A 23,252-nucleotide genomic window follows, 5' to 3' on the forward strand; every position below is an offset into this window, starting at 1 on the left:
AGCCAGTACGATCACCAAAGGCAGCTCTGTGTTTCTGGTCTCCACAATGAAGTGGGCAGGTAAACTCTTCCCCGGTAAAACTACTAGGTTAGTCTTGAACACAGATTACATGGCTTAAGATCCTCAGAAGTTCACATGATCAGGCAGGATCAGCTATGAAAGACTGGTGTTTTCTACCATTCAACATCCTATGTTTTGCACAGGAACACGAAGTTGCGAGGAAGTGATTAATGACTGCGTGGGGAACAAAGCACTCAGTAACTACCACACTGAGTGGTCTTTTCAGGAGCAGATTATTAAAAAGGAAAACAGTTGCATCGTGAAGCATTTTAGATCCCAAAGGCTCTGACTTCATATTAGCTTGAAGCACAACTTTAAGAATCATTTCACAGCACGGTCAAAAATTTGTCATTAATGACGGCTAGAGCTCTTAATGTGACTGTGGGACAAAGTAAAGAAGCCACAGTAACTCCATGAATTAATTTCTGAGATCTCAGCTCTTCCTCTCAGAGGATTTCCCATCTATTCACCGCTGCAACAATCAGCCCATCACACTGACATCAGTAGGCAAGATCAGTAAGTACTATATAACACAAAGCCAATAGTGATCTCATAACACTCAGTTCCATGCCTCCCATCAACATAACTAGGACAGACGATTCAGTGAGTTTTCCTTAATGTTTGCAAGGAAACAAAGAACTTGTTTGCTCTCCTGATGTGCTCAGTATGTCTCAAAAATATGACCAGGGAGCTGATGTATCTTTCTTACATCCAGACCAATGCATTATAAATTTTAAGACAGACAGCAGAACCAGTGTCAAAGATGCCTGTAAATAAATACATTTATTTCAGAGAATGCGTGATAGCACAACCAAAAATGAAAAGAGACTCGCTGACAGATTAACAATTTGAATCAACACAGCAAAGTCTAGTTTCCTGCCTCGAGCTGCAGCCCCATGACACACTACATGAACAAGGCAAAACAGGCTGACCAAATGGGTGATCCATGATCATGATTTCCAGCTGCCAGAAAACACCCCTCGTTCCAGCAGCAACTTTCTGTCACCCTCTTTGCACTTGATCTGACAATTGCGCAACCACACACAAGTGAGACAGTAAGGACACACAAATGGAGAGGGGAAAGGAGAGGATGGCTGCTTCTTCCACTGGCCACCTACAATTATGCTGAACATGTTGAAAATCTGATTTGTAAACAGACTGCAGATAGAATACATTTTAAATACAGGACCTCCATCTGAATGCAGACTAGATTGTCTTTTAAGTGTCCTAGGTAATAAACAGTTACACAACAGCTAAAATACTACCACCACCCAAAAAAAAAAAATAATCCCCAAGCAGACAAGGCACACCTGGAAATAGATTAAAATAATGAACTTTTTACTAGTGTGTACATTCTAGCAAGGACTATTTCAATGCTTCTCTGCAACACAATGCTGCATATTAGTATTCTGATAAGGCACTTTCAAATTTTTAAAAAAATCAACCCACACAGATTCCTATCAAAACATAACTCTGCTTATAAAATGCTCTCATTTATCTCTTGTTCTCACAAGATACAAAATATGAGAAATTATTCTATGTCCGCACATTACCACATTTAGAAAACAAAGGTGTCGCTTGCTTCCTTAATCTCACACACTCTTGTCTAATATAATTACATTTACAATAATATCTCATTTTCTTTTTCTTTCAAAATGAAACAGACTGAGCTCATTAACACCTTCAGTACTTGCTACTGGAAAGCTAAATTTAAATAAGATTCAATTCAGAGAGGATACTTGTAATACTTTGTTTATACCACAGAACATAACCTGGCAAAAGGACACAATAGCTTCACACAAAAAAAAAAATGGTTGAGAATAGCAGCTAAAGATCATCAGAAAATGGAACTGTATTGAAATAATTAATCCTACTGATGAATTAATTATAAAGTTTGAATTAAACTTGCCTGTCTTTCTTCAATACCATTTACTTTTGCAATTTCAAGAGTATAAAGATTCACTGCTGAAAAGGAAAACAATGAAAATACAGTTTAGAGAAGAAAAATGTATGTTCTGGATAACAAGAAAATGGTCGTTAAGTAATTTGGGGATATTGTGGAAATATCACTGACAATCTTCCAATCCCATCTATCAGGAGCAGTTTAAGTATAAATTAAGAAAACTGATCCTAGTGTACGGGAATTTCACACTGAATTGTCTAACGATCATTCTCATTTCTGCGCAACACACAGGTGACAGTCTCGCTGTGGTATCAATTTCAATTCAAAATTTTATTACAAAGATGTCACAGGAACTATTGAACTGGACCACTCTCTGTTTACTGATTGCTAAGGGAATTATTCTCAGTCCTCTGAGAGGCACAAATTATCCACTTTGGAATTCATCAAAGACATGATAATGATAGCATGATAAAGCAGCAGTAAATACTTTTTCCCCAAGCAGCAGCAGACTGGAAATCTGCCATGGTGAAAATCACCATGAACATGGCACTCAAATAATAAATAGGAAATCTCTTAATTTCTTACAAAACTCCTACATTTGAATTCAAAACACGCATGCAAACTCATGGAGAAAACACAACCAGAAACTGTACATTATAGTTTTGGATTCGTTTATTAATAGATACAAATCTGTAATTTAAAATATATAAATAACTTTTTCATAGCATTTTAAAAGAAATATATATGCAATAAGATCTGTGACTAGAACTTTCCATTGCAAAACGGTTTTAATTGCACTTCAATAAATATGTTATCCTTAACACATTTTGAAAGAGACTAGCTCAGTGCATTCATGCTAAGTAACCTAGATATTTTACAGTTTCCACACAAGGACTTCAAATTTCGCCTTCAGTAATTAGAATGAAAACAAGTTATCTTACAACAGATGTACTCTACAAATCATTTACCCAGCAACCCAGTCCAAGTGTATGACAGAGTGTGTTTCCCGTACACTGCCTACAGGTCCTTAAGGAGTGTTGGAACAAGTCAATGCTTCCCTGGTCTGATCTTCAGGTAAAACAAATGGGACTTCATCACCCACCAGCACAATAAATGTGCTGGTCCCACACCAGTACAACTCTGGTGATTACCTCTGTACCACAACACACACATTCATGCACCCCTTACTGAAAACTCTGTGAAGCTTCTAACTCATCAGTACATTGAAGAAGTGACTGCCTACTGTTACGTTCCACTTGCATTAAATGCCACCCCTGCACACCATTTAATAAATGACCAGCCAGTCATGTATTGCAGAAAAGGCTGCTGCTCATTAGGTAATTTCTTTGATTGCCCATTTTCAGGGTCATTAGTCACCAATATCATCTACAGCTTCATGTGGAAGCAGTATTTCTTCCAAGGAGGGGTTGGGGGAAGAGTGACTAATATTTATTTTCCCACTTAAAATGCTGGTGAAGTATAAGTTTCTGGTAAATATCAGTAGCTTCAGTATTATCTCCCTAGAATATTTTAATTAAAACAAAACCAGATCCTATTCAGCTAAAAAATGAAATACTAATGTTCCATTTTAGAGAAACACAAAAACAGTATCCAAATGATTTATCACTTTCCTAGTTAAGATTTCAAACTACCTCCAATATGAAGAAATTACACTAATGCATTCCAAAGAATGTTTCCAATTTACCAAAGGAGCTCTAATCCCTTTGCAAACGCATTCAAACTTGTCCTTACTTATTATAACAAATAAGCCAATTCTTGCCTGTTCACATTACATGTGTCAAACTAATTTACTATTTTCTTATGAAGGCATTCCCTAAGAAAAATATCTCCACTTTATTCAACATAACATTACTCTCTTAATCATTATACAAGTCAACTATGTACACACCATATATATTTATTCTGGTATCTTCCCTTACTGTTTATTAGACAATAAATAGACACTAGTCTGAAGTTCTCCCTCGGAACTCTTAAGTCTGAATATTTTTGCCTCTATTTTTCGTAGTAACAGCCCATCATTCCTCATTGCCTTACAAACACTTTTAACCTACCTGTATTGCCTCTAGCACCACTTTATGACTTACTAACCAGGGTCTACACCTATATGTAGAGATACAGTTCCTAAGATTATTTTCAATGACCCCTTTTTACAGTTTGGAAATGATGGAAGCAAAGTTTAAACAACATTACGACACAAAAATCTTACATTAAATGTGCCTCGAGTACATGAAATACATTCACTTCTACTTACAATGTTCACTCAAGAAAAATCAGCAGTCCCTGAACTTTCAAACATGCAATATTAAAGCTGAATTTCCAGAAAAAAAAATCAATAGAGTAACTTCAAACTTACGCATACTAACATTTTTTGTTTCTAAAGCATTGTTTCTTTTTATGTACTGAAGAATTCCAGTAATTCCCTTGAATACAGGGAAAACACTTTTCTTGGGAATATAAAATTTTATGTATGATAAGACATAACTATGTCATAGCTTACTATCATCACAATAAAGAAATTTAAATCTTTAATTCGTTGTACAACTATAAAGATGGCCAGACAAAACATCTAGAGGCTAATAAATTAATTGCAAGGAGAAAATCAAATATTTTAATTCTAAGTGATGGAGAAATTAGCAAGGCTAATAAAGAAAAGGGGTTTTAAGGTAAATATAAGTTCCAGCAAGTTATTGTACATCACCAACACAATAGCTCTTAATCTGACATACTCAGAAAATCATCTGAGAGATCTTTAATGTCTCTTAATCGTACATGAAGGTTAAATTCTTTAGCTGCCCACCTTTAGTCATAAATAGATGTTCAAAGTGGTTAACACAACAGAAGACACATGTATTTATAGAAATTCAGCATGATCTGCAGGCACTCTAATATCCTTCAAAGTCATTTTTACATGAAATATAAAAATAAGCTGAAATGCAAGATTTTAAAACTTTAAAAGACTTTTTAAACTTTTCTAGAAAAAATAGCCAAATGTGGAAATAAAAACTTGCTTTCACAGTGGCTCGTGTTTCACTGCAATTACATTATCTTTTAATTTTCTCCAAAAGTTTCTACTAAAGGTGCTTATTTACCTTGTATTCAAAACCTAACACCTACAGCATCCTACTGAATGTAGACAATTATTTTCACTTTATCTTTGCTAGTGCAAGAGTAAGCAAGTTTTCATATTTCTGAACAGAAATTAGTGGATATCTCCACTGTTACTGATGAAAGATGAGCCATGTCATGAAATGACATCTCCAGCGGTCTTAACATCCAAATCCCTTCAAGAGCCCAGTTAGCTCATTAGTTTTTAGCGAGATCTAAGTTCTGGTCATTCAGAGGACTTAGGAAAGATTAGTGTTACAACCAACTGGGGTATTTTTTTTCTTATTTAAAGTCTAAGGCAGTTATTTCTTTTTCCTGTAATTTTAAAAGCATGAGAATGCCTTTCTGTAAAGCAGCATAGCAGCACATATTCAGTGTACAGTATGTTCAACATTGGCATAAAACGCATAGTTATTTGGAAAGGCAACACACTGAATAATTCAGTGACAATACCTTTAAAAGTCTCATGGATGGTGATACATCCAGGAAACGCGACACTTCTACAGCACTTGTAGCAAGGAAATACACAACCAGCAACCAATATTTATTTCTCCATTTCATCTTCTTTGTACTCTTTTGAGGTTCTGATTCCTATATTCTTAAGCTGCTCCTTCTCTCTCATTCATTAGAGAGAATTCCTTTCTAAGTCTCATCCTAGATTCTTGCCTAGGGACGTTCCTTTCCTTTTGCTCCCTACGCCAAAATTGTGTATTCTCTCCCCATATTCCTCCTTCCTACTGTTTCCCAGATTCTCAACTTTTTCCCCCTACCAAATGTCTTCTTCCTTCATAATATGATTGTCAATCAGGCAACAATTCTCCCACACCTTCCTTACATCCTTCAACTTTTACCCACCAGCCTTTACTGCACAACACCGAGCATGATCCCACCTGTAGACCGCAGGGACTAGGCTCTCCACTACACCTTCTACCTAACGGGGAGAGAGAAGGGAGCAAGGGAGAAATGATGGCAGGCACGGGGTGGACTGGGAAACAGAGGAATATAGAAGGGAAAGTGGAATTTCTCCTTGCAGAGGCAGCAAGTAAGTTAGTCTTAGCCTACCTTGTAGACTTGCACCTTCAGCGTTCCATATGTGTGAGCAAGGCTGAAATAGGCAAGCCAAGGGGTCAGCTGCTGCAGAACAGACACTTCTACAGTTACATCCACACAATGTGACATGTGACATGACCCTGTTATCTGACTTGTAGCAGTCACAAGAAAGGGTTTGCTTCCCAGCTGGCACAGTGAAGCAGGACATCCCTCCGTCTGACAAAGGACAGCAACCAGTTCTCAGAAGCAGGAGAGGTGAAATGAGTTGACTTCCACGGTGTCTCAGTTTTCTCTTGCCAGCTACACCTTTGCCTCTCCCATGGTCCCAACCCAGACAGCAGTAGGGTCTTCAGTCTCCTCTTATAGAAAGTGCAGCCACACATCTCAACACTGTGCCTTACATCAATAGATTCAGGTAGCTGATACACCATCAGCTCTATCATTTGAGATAGCTTCTAAGAATTTGTTATCAAGAGTGAGTTCTGACCACCACATTTCAAAAAAGTCTCAAATTCAATATTCAAAACTCCACAGGTCATTATCTACAAACCTGTAGCATATATTCCAACTAAACCTTCACTTAAACATCAAGAAAACACTTAGCCCTACTGCTGATCTTCTCTTACCTGCATCCCTCTCATTTTCTGGAACCGAGCTACTGCATCACTGATGGTGTAGACACGAACGTGGCCCATGTGAAGCTTTCCAGAAGGATATGGGAACATAGAAAGCACATAAAATTTTGGTCTTGATTTCTAGAAAAAAATTTTTAGAAAGTTGTAACTACATGAGTTAGCATTTCACTTGAATAAATACATGTGCACATTATAGACTATATGGTACCATGAGGAGAAACAAAGTTCTGTTGTAACCAGTGATCCAAGCAAGCACTGACAAAGTTAGTAAGATCAAATTCTTTGGGGCTGTAAACAGAGATGCTTTACCAGACTTGGCTGCCATCTCATCAATTTGTATTTATATGGCACTTAAAAAATTATGTTTTTAATCAATTTTTACTCAACAAAATATGTATTAATATAACTGCAGTTTAACAAATCACCATTCCCTACCATAGCATCTGTAACTGATTATCTACGTGCTCCCAGTCTATCCCACCAAAAAATGAAAACATGACAGATTAAATTATCCTCTTAACAGTTTAAATAAGTTTTACCTTGTATTCACAATAAACATGGAGCTCACTCCTGGCCAGTTGCTTTTTGTCAGCTAAACAGCATTAACTCACCGAGCAACTAACTCAATCATTTGCAATTGCATGAACATTCACTGAAGTGAAACTGTTCAGTTCCACTACGTATGCTCAGATCCAAAGATATCTTACAAGCAGTATCTTGTAGTGAAAAGGTAAAAACTTCATTTAGTTGGGTTTGAGAAATTGACAAAAGTTAAAGAAATCAAACATCATCTCTCTCAGGAAATTTATTCCTAATACATCTTGATTACGATTGAATTTATCATTGATCCATGCTGGGTAAGTTCCTACATTGTTTTCCTTATGTTAATAGTGAAAAAAATTACGGACAGCTTTTACTGTTCTGAACAAAACTCTATGCATATTTAGCAAATGTCACTTCATCACTTTTGTCCAGTAATAGCAACATCAGAAATATTCTGAATGCTTCACTGCAGCACTATACGCTATTTGCCTCTTAATATGAGATGTTATTAAATCTACTTTAACTGTAAGGCTAAACAAAAATATCATTAAACACACAATTTAGAATTTATCATAGGTATGACATATGGTGTACCTGTGTATTACATGTACTGTCAGATATTAAAGACACAAGCCTAAATTAACAAAAACAGTGAAGGGGCACAAAAATGTTTTTGTATCTGTGTGACTGAGCATAATTGTGAAGGCAAAAAGAATCAGAGACCAAGATTAACATTGTTTCAAGATATTTTATTGCATGGGGAAAACTTGCTTTTTCTGCAAGTCACTTATTAATCCTAAAACACTATAAATCAGAAAATATTCTTAAATCATCTTCCCTTAACATAGGTCTTAATGAGTCACAGTGTGCAATGTAATAGATTTGTCATAACAATTGGAAACAAGACCTTGAGAAAATTGTTTACAGAAGTTGCAAATGTACATGCTTCATTTAATACTTTAAATAATGAATTCCTAAATGTGGTATAATGTAGAAAGAATTGATTACTTCGACACTCCCCTAAATTTATAAGTTCATACTCTGCTTATCACTGTGTTTTCCTTAACATTTTTTTAATTTCTATTTTTGTACCTATTTCATAAGCTGTTTTAAATAATCTACTATAATATAGAAGTATTTTCTCCTGAAATGTAACATACATCTCCTTGTTATAAGCCAACTGTACTAAATTTCAACTAATTCCATCCAAAATATCAAACGTAATTTCCAAATTTTTCATAATGCTTACATCAGTTTCTGAAATTCTGCAGAACTGTTCCTTTATTCTTGGGAGCCACCAATTTTCAACTCTTTTTCTTGTCTTCAACCCATAGCTTTTTTCCCATTTCCCCGTCTCACTGTAAATAGTTCTGACATAAGCAGGAACCAGTCTCCTCTGCAATTTAAGTAAACCCAGGAAGCCATTTAGTTGTCTCTTCAAACATGAGGAAGAAGTACCAACTCTCTGACAAACCACCTGCATTCTTAAGGTTATGATATCTGGAAAAGACAAAAATACATGTTTCAGTCTACAATATATAACAGCAATGCCACAGTTATTATGATTATACAGACATTTGGTAGCTATGAAACCTATTTTAGCTGGATTTAGATTACTTGGTGGTTTTCCCTGGTACTTGCACGTTATTCCCAAGTGTTTGAATTACAAAAGCATTAATTTTTTAGCCAAGAGAGCTGTGGCCCTTGCACGGAACAACGCTGTTCTGTTAGATGTCTTCTCTAATAAGATAAAATTCTTACATTCAATCTCTCATAAAGGCAGGACTAGTCAATTGAAGGTTCAAGAAGCTCAGCTGCCTGAACAGAACATGGTTAACAAGGTGTTAGTAAAAATTTAGAATGAAATGGGGAGAAGTTGGATGAAATTATACTGTAAAACTACTGAATTTGTCATCACTGAGAAGACACGGGGGAGGATGACTATAATTAGTAGATTTCAACTAGATGCTCTAAATTGAATATTTTGCTAAGGCTTCCTCTTTCAACTAAAAATCCAGTTAAAAGAACTCATCGTGCTTTAGAGTGAGTCTTCTAAAGTAAATCTACTCAGATGTGAGAAAGATCAGATAGTCCGCATGTTTGGGATTGGTCTCAGTACGGTATTTATGGATTTTACTTTCTCCAGTAGGAAATACAGCATTAAGAAAACCCCTACTCTGAGATTTCTTCCTCATCTTCACCCCAAATTCCCTTTTAAAAAACTTGTTTCTTTATTTACATCAATATATCCTAGCCTCTGTGGTTGAGAGGTTTGGTTGTTTATTTTTTCTTCAGATTTTTGGCCTATACACTTGACTGTTGGACCAAGCTAGCTATTTCAGTCAGTTCATAATTTTTCTTGCAGTTACATCAGGAAAATCTCTGTGTAGAGAGTATATAGAAATAAGTGTATAAGAATTTGTTTTATTTATGTATTCCCCATACAACAGCAACATTATCAGTAAAAATAATTGCTACATCACCTAGGTCCTCAATAAGCTAGTGGGAGTTACACTTCCTTAGCATTCATTACACATGCATACACAAGACCTCATTGCCAATCTCATTAGATCTAATATCTACAGAATTGCACCTTTTCTCTCTTATTTATCAAGCAGGCCCCTTTTTAACATTTTTTCATTTGCATGTATCATGCTAGTGCTTTGATTTTTTTGTTGCTAATCTCTAAAATATCTCTCATTCATAGAAACAACAAATCCAAGGAGTGAATTTAGGATTCCCTGCACACAAATTATACAGGAGGCACCTAATTTTTCCCTCTCCATAACCTTACACTTATGTACTCAGCTCAAAATTAGCAAGAACATTTCACTGTTTTGCTTGGGTTTATTTTTTTTTATTACTTGTATCTATTACTTCAATTTATTTGACAACAGAAAGGAGTGCTTCATTACGGCAGGCCACTTTCAGCATTGCTGATTTACAAAATACGGATTTTAAAACACAACAGCTATACAGCTGTGAAGCCTTGAATCCTTCATTGAAGTGAGACAGGAAGACACAAGCTAGACCCCATGCCCGCACACAGCTCAGAAGCCCACCTGCCAATGTCACGCCTGCCAGGGTGCATTAGCGACCTCGGGCCCTACCAGTCACATGAGCAGGGGTCAGAGCAGCGGATGCAAGAGGGAAAGGGGCCGCAGCCCGGGTCACACAACGTTAGGGCAAAGCTCCCCAGGGGGCTGGCTGGGGGAGACTGCGGGGCGCGGGACCGCTGGGGGAGGCGGGGGGGAGCCTGCCTCGCCAGCGGCAAGGCGCGGGCCGCGACGCTAACGAGCGGGCCGGGGGAAGCGGGGAGGGTGCCGGGGTGCAGGCTCCGGAGGCAAAGGCCGCCCGGGGGTGGGCGTGAGGAGGAGCAGAGACCGGCGGCCGTTTGAGCCGTTAGCCCGACGGGAGGCGCGCCCGCCGCGGGGGGAACCGTTACCTGCGCGGGAACCCGCCGCTGCCCCTCACGCGCCCCAAGCCTCACTTCCGCGCCCTGGCCGCCGCCATCTTGGTCTCGCTTTTGGCGCCGGCGGCCGGCACGGCGCATGCACCGCCCCCGCACCGCCTCCCGCGCACGGCGGCCCGGCCCGGCGCGGCTGTGTGAGAGCCGAATGGCTCAGAGGGACGGAGCTGTGTTTCGAAGCCCCGAGCCTCCCAGCAGGCGGGCCGGGAGGGAAGCGCGGCTCTCCGACGCGGCAGCCCGGCCTAAGAGGGATGCACTCGGAGCTTGCGCTGAAAACTTGAAAAATATGGGGCAGAAGTTGAATTTCAGCAGTGATAGGCAGTTATTAACCTACTAGAGGTAGATAGCAACCCTTTTAATTAGAGAGTTCAGGCACGGGCATGCATTTTAGAAGACCAAACAGCACCTCACCTCAGGCAGAGTACCTGCGCCGCCTTCACGTATTACAAGGGCTTACCAGGGCTGCCTGGCAGCTGCTCAGTCCTTGGCCCCTCAGGCCTACAAACGTTTCAGTAGGTCTTTGATGAGGACGGCTGCGGATAAAAGCAAGGTAGTCACCTGAGGAACATGTAAGAGCGCTCCTGAGAGTCTGAAGGATCTTCTGCTGGGCAACATGAGGCTAAATTTGTCACTGCATATATCTGTGTACTTCAGATATTTAACATGCCAACCTAGGAAATCCACTGTAAATAAAGAGTCAATTAACTGGGACTGAATCTCTGTAGTAAGTTGCGCAGTGTTTAATTCTGCTTACTTCCACAGTGTATTCAGATACTCTGTGAAGTGGCCATGTAGTTCAGGGTTATATTTCAGCAGCATTTGGTCCTCAATTTTATTTCTCTTTTTTTTTTTTGCTTTTTTTGAGAGGCAGATTCAAAGAAAAAGCCAATAGTTGTTTTGTGATGTCTTTTTGACTAATGAGGAAAAGAGCAATTAATTAATTCTAGCTTTGGCTGGAAAATAGCATCTTAACATGTCATCAACACTCTACAGTTCAAAGCTGTTTTTAATCACTGCACGTAGCTTGTAGTAGCCTCCAAGGAACATAAAATTCATTCTTTTTCCTGTGGATTGTGCCCTTTTGCTGCTGGCCACTGTTGATTCTTCTCATTTTCAAGCCTTTCTCTTCGCTGTTGTGTTTCTAGCAGTGTTTAAACCAACACATTGGTTTATGCAATGCTTAAAGTAGCATGTACCTTTTTGTGCTCTAGGGATAGGGGCTTCTTATATGACTAAAAGTAAGTATTTATTGAGTGTAAGCTTTCTGCTTGGTTGTGTCTACCTGTCAAATATGCTTAAACTATAACCTTTTCACCGCAGAAAAACTGAGAGCAGCTCTGATGTCTACCCAGCTTATAAACTGGTACAGTTTCACTAATTTGATTTTGCTTTCCTGTTGATCTCCCTTTTGGCCAGCAATGGTGACTTTGATCTAACAGATCTTCCAGTCTCAAATCTCTCTGAGCTGCTGTGCAAGTTCCTGGGCGGGGGGAAGACAGGGCATTTTGTGGTGTGAGGGGACAGGCAGTGCAGTCCTCACCTGACACCTTTCCCCAGGACAAACAAGAGAGCTCGTGACGAGGTGGGACATCTTTTAACCTCAACAGATGATTTCCCTCACACTAGCCCTGACCCCTGCACTCCCATGATTCATGTGGGACCATTTGAGGGCTTGTGTCCCTGCTTGCTCCCTGTGCTCTGCGGGGATTACTGCCTACTCAGGGCAGACAGATGAGCGAGCAGCATATCCAACCCCTGCCTGGCCTGTTAAGATGAACCCTTGTTGAATTTGATTGTCATTCATATGGTGGGCTCTACAGGTCACAGCTCTAATTCATGATCCCTGCTAGATTCAGCTCAGGAACCTGAGAGGTTCCCACTTCCAAGAAGAAGGGACATGATGTGGAAGAGCTGGCTGTCGTTGCTTACAAATGAAAATGTCTTTGTTTGTGTCTAGTGCCCTTCACCTCAACTGAGGACAACACAGCAGAGCTCAGAGTGAGCTGCAGTAGCAAAAGAATGAGAGAATTACTTTATGTTGTCTTGAAAACATTTTGAAAGTCACATCACCGCCTCAAATTCAGAATTATGATTTTTTTTTAAAGGCATTTCAATCTCAGGACTGCTGAAGTACCTAACGTTAAACATATTGACCTATATTTCTCAAGACCTGCCATCAAGATTATAGCTGATTGAATAGTCAGACCTTTGTCTTATCTTTTTAATCCGTTCATTTTACTAAAATATTGCTTTCTTATCCTGAAAATCTACTTATGTATTTCATCTGCTTGAAGCTGAGGATAATCTGTTTAGATTAATACTAAATTAATCACCATCTTAAATGCTTCCAAGGAAGTTAGATGGATGCTATACATAAATGCAGACTGTCACAGCACTAGCAAACTAGTAGGCTGCAACAAGGCTTTTACCATCCCATACCAGGTTAACTTCAATAAGTAGTTCTCGCACCTTGCCCCAGCACACCACCAATCCCCCACAAGGTTTCAACAGTTTGTCTACTGTTCATGCTGTTTCTTCATACACTTCAGGCCAGTCCACAATGCTTCTTGCCTCTGCTGCATCATCCTTCTTGTCTCTCCTACATCCAGGACACTCTCTCTCCTCCCTCTGCTTCTTCCAGGTCTCTCTTCATTAGCTGCTCCTCTTCACCTGGCCCTTAGGGCTATTTAACTACTTAGCAGGAACCAGCCACAGCTGCACCTTATCCACATCAGCCGACCCACCGCCCCTGAAGCCAGCCCACAGCTGTATATTAACAGTGTTAATTAACCTGCCTTCATTCCTCTATAATTCCTTTACAGCAGACCTGCCATATCTTGGAACCACTTAGGTCTGGGCCCACATGGAGCCTCCAGCACTTCTCTGTTTGCCATATTATGCAATGACCCAAACTGGGCTTGGTTAAAGTCAGACATAGCTTACGATACTGCTGCGATAGGTACTGGCAGAGGGGTTTATAAACGGGCAGAGGCAGGGTATTGTGCCAAGGCTTGGCTATAGGTGCTACTTTGCACCTATTCTTTCAAAAAAAAAAAATTAGAGAAAAAATAAAAACCAAAAAATATAATTTTCTATTACTCTCTCTTTTCTTCTGGGAGGACTTGCTGGCATGATTTTGATTAGCTGCTAACAAAAACAAGCCAAGCACATTTGATGCAGGTTTGAATTTTGTGTTACTTCAGGACCTGCAAGAGATGACTTCTGTCAAGATAATGCTGGGAACTTACTCTGAGACTATATCAAACTTTTAATTTGTGTCACTTTCCCATTGATGTTATTGAAGCTTGTTGTGCTGTCTGGATTCTGATGGCGAGGAAGGCAGCCAATATCAGATGAAGCTAAACAAGGTGCAAGATTATCTGTAAACAGAAATTAAAATTGGCTGAGAAAAACTGAGACAAACCAGAAGCATACTGAGAATGAAAGAAGAGCAAAGGTATTTTGAGTAGCGTGATAATCCATGAAGATCAAAACCAATGCAAATGTATGCTATTTGAGCTTTTTCAATTGGCTTGTTCATAGTAAGAGCAGTAATGACTTGCCTATCTATTAAGCACTAATTGCTTTGCATCACCATTTTAAAAACATTGAGGTCCCATGTCAGCAGTAAGTCCCAGAGGTACCAATGAGTGATTGTCCCATGGCATGAAGAGGACAGCCAAAAGTACACCAAAGCTTTCCTCCAAAACCTGATACTCTTTTTTTTTTTTTTTTTTTCCTGTGTTCTCTTCCAAGTCTGCTAACCTCTCTGAGAGATTTTCTTCATCCAGCAACAGGAGGTCAGATCTTCCTGTCTGCTGTGCCTTGTCTGCATATTTGGCTGTGTGGAAGGCTGGCCAGGTTGTGAAAGGAAGGTAACCCACCTGCTATATGTATGACAAGCAGAAAAAGAGTTGGAGAAAATGACCAGGGGCAAGTGTGCTCTTTTTAAATGAGAGGGAGCTTGAGATATTGCTGAAAATTACAGAGAGCTTACGGTACTATGCCTCTGCTTTGTTCTTTAATTTCTGCATTCAAGAGCGTCTAGTTGTGCCAGGGGCTTAAGCCAAAACATCAAACTGTGAACCCCACAAATGGCAGGGTGTATTGTAACAGGATGAATACAAGAGATCCTCAGACTTTTCCAAAGAGGGGAGCTACCCCACTCTCCCATGATCCCCACCTTCCCCATGTGGAGTTTTGTTTGTTAACCTGGGCTGTTTGTTTGGTCTCCTTTCATTACAGGAAATTAATGACATTTATATTTGCCTTAATAATAACCTTGGTAGTAAACTGTTTTCCATAAGGCTGATACTCCCCTGTTTTCTTTTCTAGATTTTAAATTAACTTGTTTGTAAGCATTTTTGTAGTCAACACAAAGCCTGGAGATGATTAAGTAGTTAGGTAATTCATTAGTTCCTGTATGGGAAATGTGCAAAAGTGCTCCAGTTGTCTGTCGCTTAAATAGACATGCTTCCCAGATTTCCATACAAGTATAATTTTGCCTTTGCTGATAGTTACCAGGATTGATGCTTGTGTTTCCTGGCATTGCTCTTTTGCTCCTACATCAACAACATGACTAGTATTTTTCCAGCCTCCCACAAAAAAGAGGATTAAAAACCAGCATTTGGAATAGAAAATAATTTTTATTGCCTGCATACTTTGAATCCCAGACACATTTCATGTAATTAAAGATTTTGCTTGGGTTTTTTACGTTAAACTTGAGTGTGGGTTTTGCTTCTGTGTTTCATTTTGCCTTTGTTTACCTATTCAGTGTTTTTGCTTTTAAAGCACAAGGTCAGATAAAAAATACGGGTGATTGGATTGCAGGGATGTGAAGAATAGCACTTGAGAATATAAAAAAAAGCAAGAAATTAATAGACTGTATTAAAAAAAAACACCTCTCAAAGCCACGTCCACCATCTGAGCCTAGATCTCAAAGAGAGCTGTTCTGTTTGAGAGATGACCCCATAAAGATCAATAGAAGCTTCATTTTTGCAATAGACTTTATTTAAAAAGCACACAAATATTGTGGTAATGGAAGAATAAGCTTTTGAAACAGATAGAAGAGAAAAAAAGTTACACTTTTTGGATAGAAAGGAATGGATTTGGGCAAGACTGGTCACATTACTAGGGGTGGAGCTTAATCTGCTTACACAGGTATTACACGATACAGTTGATGCCCACTTCAGCTGCAGACTGGCCTTGATGACAGAGGAGGTTATTGTCATCCAAACCTACACAGGTTCGTCATTCCTTGATTTTGCAAAATGAAGAAGAACAATGCATCAATGAAAGAAGAGATAGTTAAATAAGAATTCAACAGCCTCCCACCCCACCATCCAGGGGTCTGTACTTGATGACCGGGATGGCCCTCGCTGTTTGGAAAATCCATGAACCTGTGCCAATCCCTGTGCCACTTATACCACTGAATGATGCAAAAGGATTTTGAAGATGTGTAAGATCCGAACTTAGTAGAATTGTATTTATCAGTGTTGTTTTAGCAGGCTGATGTTGGCCGCCAAGTCAGAAGCTGGGACATGGGGCTGAGTCCATTTTGAGTCCTAGGTGAGCCTTATCCTGAAGGGATTTTGTGCAGCATCTGTATTCTGTTGGGTGTTTGCAGGGGGGGTGCATTTAACCCAAAATGCACACCCTTGATGTTCCACATAAAGGTATCGGAGAGCAGTGCCTGTGACAGCAGCTTCTTACTGATTCAGACTAATGTTTGCAAGTAGGTGTGCGTGTGTGTAGATGGGGAGAAGTTATCAAAATCAATGCACCTTTGCTTTTTTGCCTTTCATCAACAGTCCGGTTTTCAAGGAAAGTAATCTGTGCTGTATTTTCATTTTGGGCTTCTTCTCCTGAGGAGTACAAGTCTTATGAGGAGTGGCTGAGGGATCTGGGGTTGTTTAGCCTGGAGAAAAGGGGGCTCAGGGGCGACTTTATTGCTCTCTGCAACCACCTGAAGGGAGGTTGTAGCGAGGTAAGTGTTGGTCTCTTCTCCCAATTAGCAAGCAATAGGACAAGGGGAAACAGCCTCAAGTTGTGCCGGGGAGGTTTAGATTGGATATTAGGAAAAATTTCTTCACCAAAAGGGTTGTCAAGCACTGGAACAGGCTGCCCAGGGAGGTGCTTGAGTCACCATCCCTGGAGGTATTTGAAAGACCTGCAGATGTGGTGCTTAGGGACATGGTTTAGTGGTGGACTTGGCAGTGCTGGGTTAATGATTGGACTCAATGATCTTAAATATCTTTTCCAACCTAAATGATCCTATGATTCTAATTCACTAGCACAATTTTTCTGGGTTTTGGAACTAGTTATAAACAGTGGCGAGCAAAATTACTCCTTTGCAGCATTCAAAGCTCTATGTTTCTTGCTTTTAATCTGGAAAAAAGCTGTTTGTAAGACTGTTTAAAGTTTTGAATTTACACTCACAGGGCTGAGAGCCCAGTCCTCAGGAGCTGGTGGACTCTGGTTATGGTGATGCCTTGTTGTCATTAAGCTATCTGCAACTCAAATGCATCTGGGAGTGTTACGTCTCCTTCTTACAGCTACAAATGCAAATTTTGGAAATCTGGGGGTTTATTCTCCTGTCTTTCTTGAAACTTGTCATTTGAGATGGCAAGTCAGTTGTGTGTCTAGAGACAGGCGCTTCCAGCTGCTTGAAGTCGTTAGCGAAGGCTGCCACGCTGATACTATACATACCCCGTATACATACGTGGGGGAGCAGATCATCCATCTGGACAGCCACCTTATAGAGTGGTGTTGTGCCCCTTTTCCTCCACCTTCTTTCACAGTAAATTTTTGTGTTACAAAAGTGTGTGCTACCATGTCAGACAAGAAAGAATAACAAGACAGACACCCACTAATCAAACCCTTGTCATGTGATAATGTTTCTTTCACTCAGAACCATATTTAAAATAGGTGGTGAATGGACATTTTCCATTCACTGTGACTATTAAAACAGCTTTGTACACTGGCAGTCAAACTTCATCATTGCAATTATCCAACAACTAGATTGCACTTAAACATTGTAATGATATCTGACAGCAGGAAACAGTTTGAGCACTGGGTAAAATCATCCTGCACACTGGGTTTGTGTCATTGGCTGTCAGCTGGCTGTTGGCTGGCTCCAGAAGAAGTACTGAAGCAGAACAGGAGGAAAATATCTGTAAGACTTAGAATTAATGAGTGGTAATTGATCTTTATTGTATGGAAACACTAAAATGCTAATACTTGCTAAAAAGCTCAGTGCAGCTTGGAAGCTGATGTATACACATAATTACATGTATGTGTATATGTTCTCTGTGTATATATATATATATATAAATACATAACACACATATGCAGATACACATACATGTATGTGTGTTTTCTATCTATAAACATATAAATATGCACCAGATGGAAGTAAATATGATCTGCCTCAATTTCTTTTCTATATTTCTACAGAGTGTAATTACCAAAGAACAAAGAAGATTGAATCATACTTTCTAGTTAAACAGAAAACAAGATGAAAGGAGCCTGGGTTTACTAAGGGAACATGGTGCCAGAATAATCTGATAGCTTTCTTTAAATGAGATAATGGATTTTCCAAAATAGAAAATGTGGTAAATCTCATTTGGACCTTAGAAAAGCTCTTGATACACTCCTAAATGGGAAGATATTAATGAAGCAAAAGAAGATGGAGGTTAATAGAGGACACAAAAGGTGGGGAAGAACTGACAGATGGGAAAGGGCAGAGGAAAAGCAAGAAAAGAGAAGAGTTGAGAAGCAAGTTACTCTGAGTTCCTCAAGGGTCAGTTTTAGGGCCAGTGCTGGTGATATTTTCATTAAGTACATTAGCGTATGAAGTCAGCATACCCTTGAAACCTGAAGACGAAGGGACATTGCTAACATGGAAGAAGACTATCATACATTAAGACCCTTCTGACTCTGCTAGGCAGATAAGTGGGAAGAAGTGTTTGATTAGAACAGAATGGCAGGGTGTGCACTCAGGGTTAACGAGGAAATTTTTGTCTGACATGAGAGATGACAGGTGGAGAGAACTCCGGGAGTCAGAAATGATCACAGGATGACTAGGAATCTGACCACGGGATGAAGCCATGAGGAAGGTGTACATGCACATAGCATACATCAGACAAGGTATTTCCAGCAGAAAGGCAGTTTCATTGTAGAAGGCATGGATGAATGCACATCTGCTACACAACTGCTGTCACATTTTTTAGGAAAGAATAATTCATCTGCAACACGTGCAGAGGTACCATAAAGCATGTCATATGAGAGATGACATAAAGTGCTGCTTAGTCTAAAAAATAAAGGCTATGGTATGATACAGATTTCTTTCTAAGAATATATTGGTTAGCAGAATACCAGAAACAGAGAAGAACTATTTAAGGAAAATAATAATAATAAAAAAATCCCAAGTAACTGTATTACATCTAGACTGGAAAGCAAGAGCAGGTTCTCATTATTGGATCAGAGACGTCCTCTAACAATCTTCCAGAGGAGTGGAAACAGCCTCCCCCCTCCAATAACTCTAGCAACTTTTAGGATGAAATTCAGCCCATTAACAGAAAAGATGATGTGGCATGATCTCTGTGGAGGTCCAGGGTCTCGTCTAGGTTTGGTAATAGAGGTGGCCTCTTGAAATACTGTAACTGGTCACTCAAGCCCTTGTTTCCCTGGAGAAATATCTAAATTACCTTGTGAAGTAACATTTTAAATGGGAGCCTTGCTTGCTAGCAATTAGCTTGGAATCACAGACACATATACAGCCATGCTATTCTACAGTACAGAGGGAAACCTGAAGGTCTCATAGATGTAATGCAAAGTTGGCATTTCTGTAAATCACTTTCTTCTCCCCCTTCAAAATCATTATGCTTTAATAAAAATAAAAATGAAAATTTATGTTTCAACAGGGGGAAGGTTCTTCTGCACATTTTTCAGCAAAGCTGCCTGCCTGGTTTGCAGGCATACTAGATGTACCCAATAAGCTCACTCAGCATTCCTTACTCCCATTGAAATGACTTGCTAGAGAAGGGCAGGAGGGAATGTTCCATGCCTTCCAGTTCCAAAAAGCAGATTCAAGCAAAGGCCATGCAATTTCAGCACAGGATATACCTTGATTCATACTTTACTGACATAAGAAAATCACTTGTTCACTCAAGAATGATCTAAGCCCAGGGATGACGGTCATGGATGACTCAGTGGTGTTCCCTATCAGCATTTTTTTACAATTGAGCCATGGCAGCTCCTTGCTGTTGGGGTGATAAAGCAGGTAGTGCCACGAAGGATGAACAGAGTGTTATCTTGTGCCCATTTTACATCTAAGGTAGACAAGTTGTCTGTGGGTCACTTTGTCCTGGGCCAGTGAGGAACCATGTGTGGGTAGCCCTCCTAGGGCCCTGTGGAGCCCAGCTGGGGCGTGGGGCTGGGGACAGCGTTCACCAGGGACTATTTTAGCTGAGGAAGCCTTTGCACTAAGGAAGAGCCTTAGTGGCAATGCAGGGTACCTAAGCCAGACCCCTGCTTCCTCCGTTGGCTACAGGAGGAGCAGAAGAAGGGAGCTGGCCTCCCCTAAGGATAGCTTTTGTCAACATCTCACTCAGCTGTGTCCTCTGGGCACGATGGACTGTTGTGAAGATGCGAAAGCTGCAGGATTTCTCTGCATTTTAAAATTAATATTTTATGTTCTTTTACCGATCTGCTGCTTCTTGTGATGCTGGGAGGAAAATCTGCAGAAGAGCCAACAGCGCATAAAAACAGCTTGATAAACTGAGCATGAAAAATTTCAAGAAATGTTGAGTGTAATGTTCTGTCCAAATCAGTGTGCTGCACTCTACTGACAAAGTAAGGACTCCATCATCAACAAACACAAGAGATGACAAATAGAAGGTCCTAGGAGTTGCTAATAATCTGCTGTCAGAAGTCAGACTCTCAGCCCAGCAGTGAAGCAGAGGGGGAAAACAAGTGCTGGTCTGGGATCCCCAAGACCCAGACAGGGTTCAGACCAGATCTGGGAATGGTGAAGGCTATTTAGCTGGGGGAGCCCAAGCAGGACCGGCCCAAGAGCAGCTAGATACTGGCCGAGCAAGCCACTGTGTCAGGGATGGTATGCACAGGGGGAGAGGAAGCCTGCTCACAGTCTAGCAGAGAGCCTGTTGTGCTGCTTTAGGATATTGCATATATTACTGCTGGGAAAGTTATGATGCTATTATGATCCCCTGCTGTCTCATGGAATTGCAGATACCTTATATTCTTCATTACCACTGTTGGCAGCTCTGAGTCCTGTTAACGGAATTTTTAATTTAATTTTCTTTGGAAAGGAAGCAAACAGGACTGGCAAAGCGTTGTGGATGCTCTTTGAAGCCTGGTGGTCTTTCCTAATGATCATCTATTATGATTTAACTTATGTCCTTTTTTTTCTATTTTCGTTAGTTTACTAATATGACTATCAAACAAGTATATTTAATGCCATGTAGACTATGGAGATATTAAGTCCATTACATAGAATGGCCTTGGTTGTTAGCTATAATGCATATGCTATTCAAATCCTTTGGTACTAGATAGAAATCCTTTTGCTTCCCAATGATTAAATAACTAATAGGATGATTGAATGCTCTGGACTGCAATTCCTAAATACCAATTAACACCTCATTTTCAGGATTTGATGTTATGAAACCTGCCACTCATTTTCTCTTTGTAGTTGAAATTATAGGAAGAGATGTCACAAAAACTGTATAAGAAAGTGGAGTATATTGCTTCTTAATAGAAGATGTTTGAAAGTTATATGATATGTCTAAAAAACCAAAATATATTTTAAAAGTTAAGTAGTTATATTTCAACAATGTAAGACTTTTTACATGAGTGAAACTTTTGTTTTAACAGTTGAGAGCATCTCTTTAGAGAGTGTGGCTCATTTGAGATTCGGTTGCCATAAATAACCTCAACAACGCCAAGTTATATGCTGGAATTCAAGGCAAGGTTTGCTTCTAGCTATGCAGATCCACAGGGATGCTGAGGTGACCTGTCTGTGTGTCCTTTTATTGTGTCCCACGTGAGAAGTCCAGAGTTGCTTCAGTAGCCAATTTCCACTCTTTTTTTAGTTCAGTTTGAATTTGTGAAAAAGAATTTGCACGAAGTGAACAAAATACCAGAATATCACTCAGGTACACATACACAGCCCATACAGTCAGATTCCTACTTTTGATTCTTCTAAAGGTTGTTTTGGATGTATTTGTTCCTGTTAAGATTCCCAAGTCTAAGCAGAGAATGTAATATTTGTGGGGTTTATGTATGTTGTGCAAACCCAATACTTACACTGTTAACCTTATGCTAATTTAAATACTGCTTTCTCCTCTTTAACATTCAAAAGCCCACTAGAGGAGTTAATATTAGAAGATAACTTGACATCTAGAATCCCCAGCCCACATTAACACTGCTTTTATGTGAATGCTAAGATTTCTTAAGACCTGTCCAGGAATTTTAGTGCCTGTTCTTTATTAAATGCTTCGCTATATGTGGAGACAAAATGGCTTATCATTTGTATAAGGAAGGACAGAAAAACTGAGTAGTTCTTACTAGCCTTCAGGCTTTCCCTGAAGTAGTCCTCACTTCAATTTGTCCTAAACCAAGGGCTTCTCCCACGCTTGCCTGCTTGTGGCTGAGGTGCTCATCCATCACAGGACACTTCCCACAGGACACTGTGGACAATCATAGAGCAGCAAGTTCCAGACTGCAGGGCACGCTGGCTCTCACAGCATGCTGGGGAGCAGTGGCATTGCTTGTGCAAGTGGTGATACCCCCATACATCCAGTGTCACAAACGTGTTGGCATACTGAGAGCATTCCATGACCTAAAGTGATGCTGACGAAGGGTGTTGAGTGATGTCTCGAAGACATCTTCCTAATGCAGTGGAGTTTCAGGGAGCTTCTCTGTGTGCTGAGGGACCTCAGGCTAGGAGCCAGCACAGACAACGGCTGCACAGATGTGTTGGGAGATGGTTACCACAGGCTATTATAATCCTATGACTTACCAAATTGCTGGTGGGAAATCAGGTGTCAGTGCTTTCCTGATAGAAGTCTACCAAGTGACTGTACTACAGCTTATTCACAGGATGAAAGCTGTTAGTGGCTGTCTCTCTGTCCATCTGAGCTTTGACAAAACTGGAGAAGACCAACTAGAAAGAAAAATTTACATACCAACAACTTTCCAAAAGTCTGGAAGGACTGATGGAGAATTAGGTGGGTAAAAAGTTATGTAAGAAGTCTGCATCATGCATTTAGACATGCCATTAGAGAGAAGAAAAGTAATTAAATTTTTAATAGAAGTTTAGAAACTCTAAAATGGTCTACAATGCATATGCAAAAGCTAATTCTGGGGCAGTGCTGTGGCTCAGGATCTTGTGAAGTACCAGCTGCAACCGAATGTTTCCTATCCCCTAGAAAAGTAGACAGTCTTG

General features: G+C 40.0%; 1 protein-coding gene across 3 annotated transcripts in view; it reads right to left on the reverse strand.

Moving 5' to 3' along the window:
* The window catches only part of LARS2 (leucyl-tRNA synthetase 2, mitochondrial), an 88,567-nt gene extending 77,701 nt beyond the window's left edge, over nt 1-10,866 (reverse strand). For all 3 annotated transcript variants that reach the window (XM_037384956.1, XM_037384958.1, XM_037384957.1), the window contains exons 1-3: nt 10,763-10,866; nt 8,567-8,817; nt 6,766-6,894 (exon numbers count right to left, since the gene is read on the reverse strand). In XM_037384956.1, the coding sequence (XP_037240853.1) occupies nt 6,766-6,894; nt 8,567-8,800 (363 nt within the window). In that variant the 5' untranslated portion in view covers nt 8,801-8,817; nt 10,763-10,866. The remainder of the gene's footprint in view (nt 1-6,765; nt 6,895-8,566; nt 8,818-10,762) is intronic.
* Between the last annotated feature and the right edge of the window lie 12,386 nt (nt 10,867-23,252).

Source organism: Falco rusticolus, chromosome 4, assembly GCF_015220075.1.
Source record: "Falco rusticolus isolate bFalRus1 chromosome 4, bFalRus1.pri, whole genome shotgun sequence".
NCBI lineage: Eukaryota > Metazoa > Chordata > Aves > Falconiformes > Falconidae > Falco > Falco rusticolus.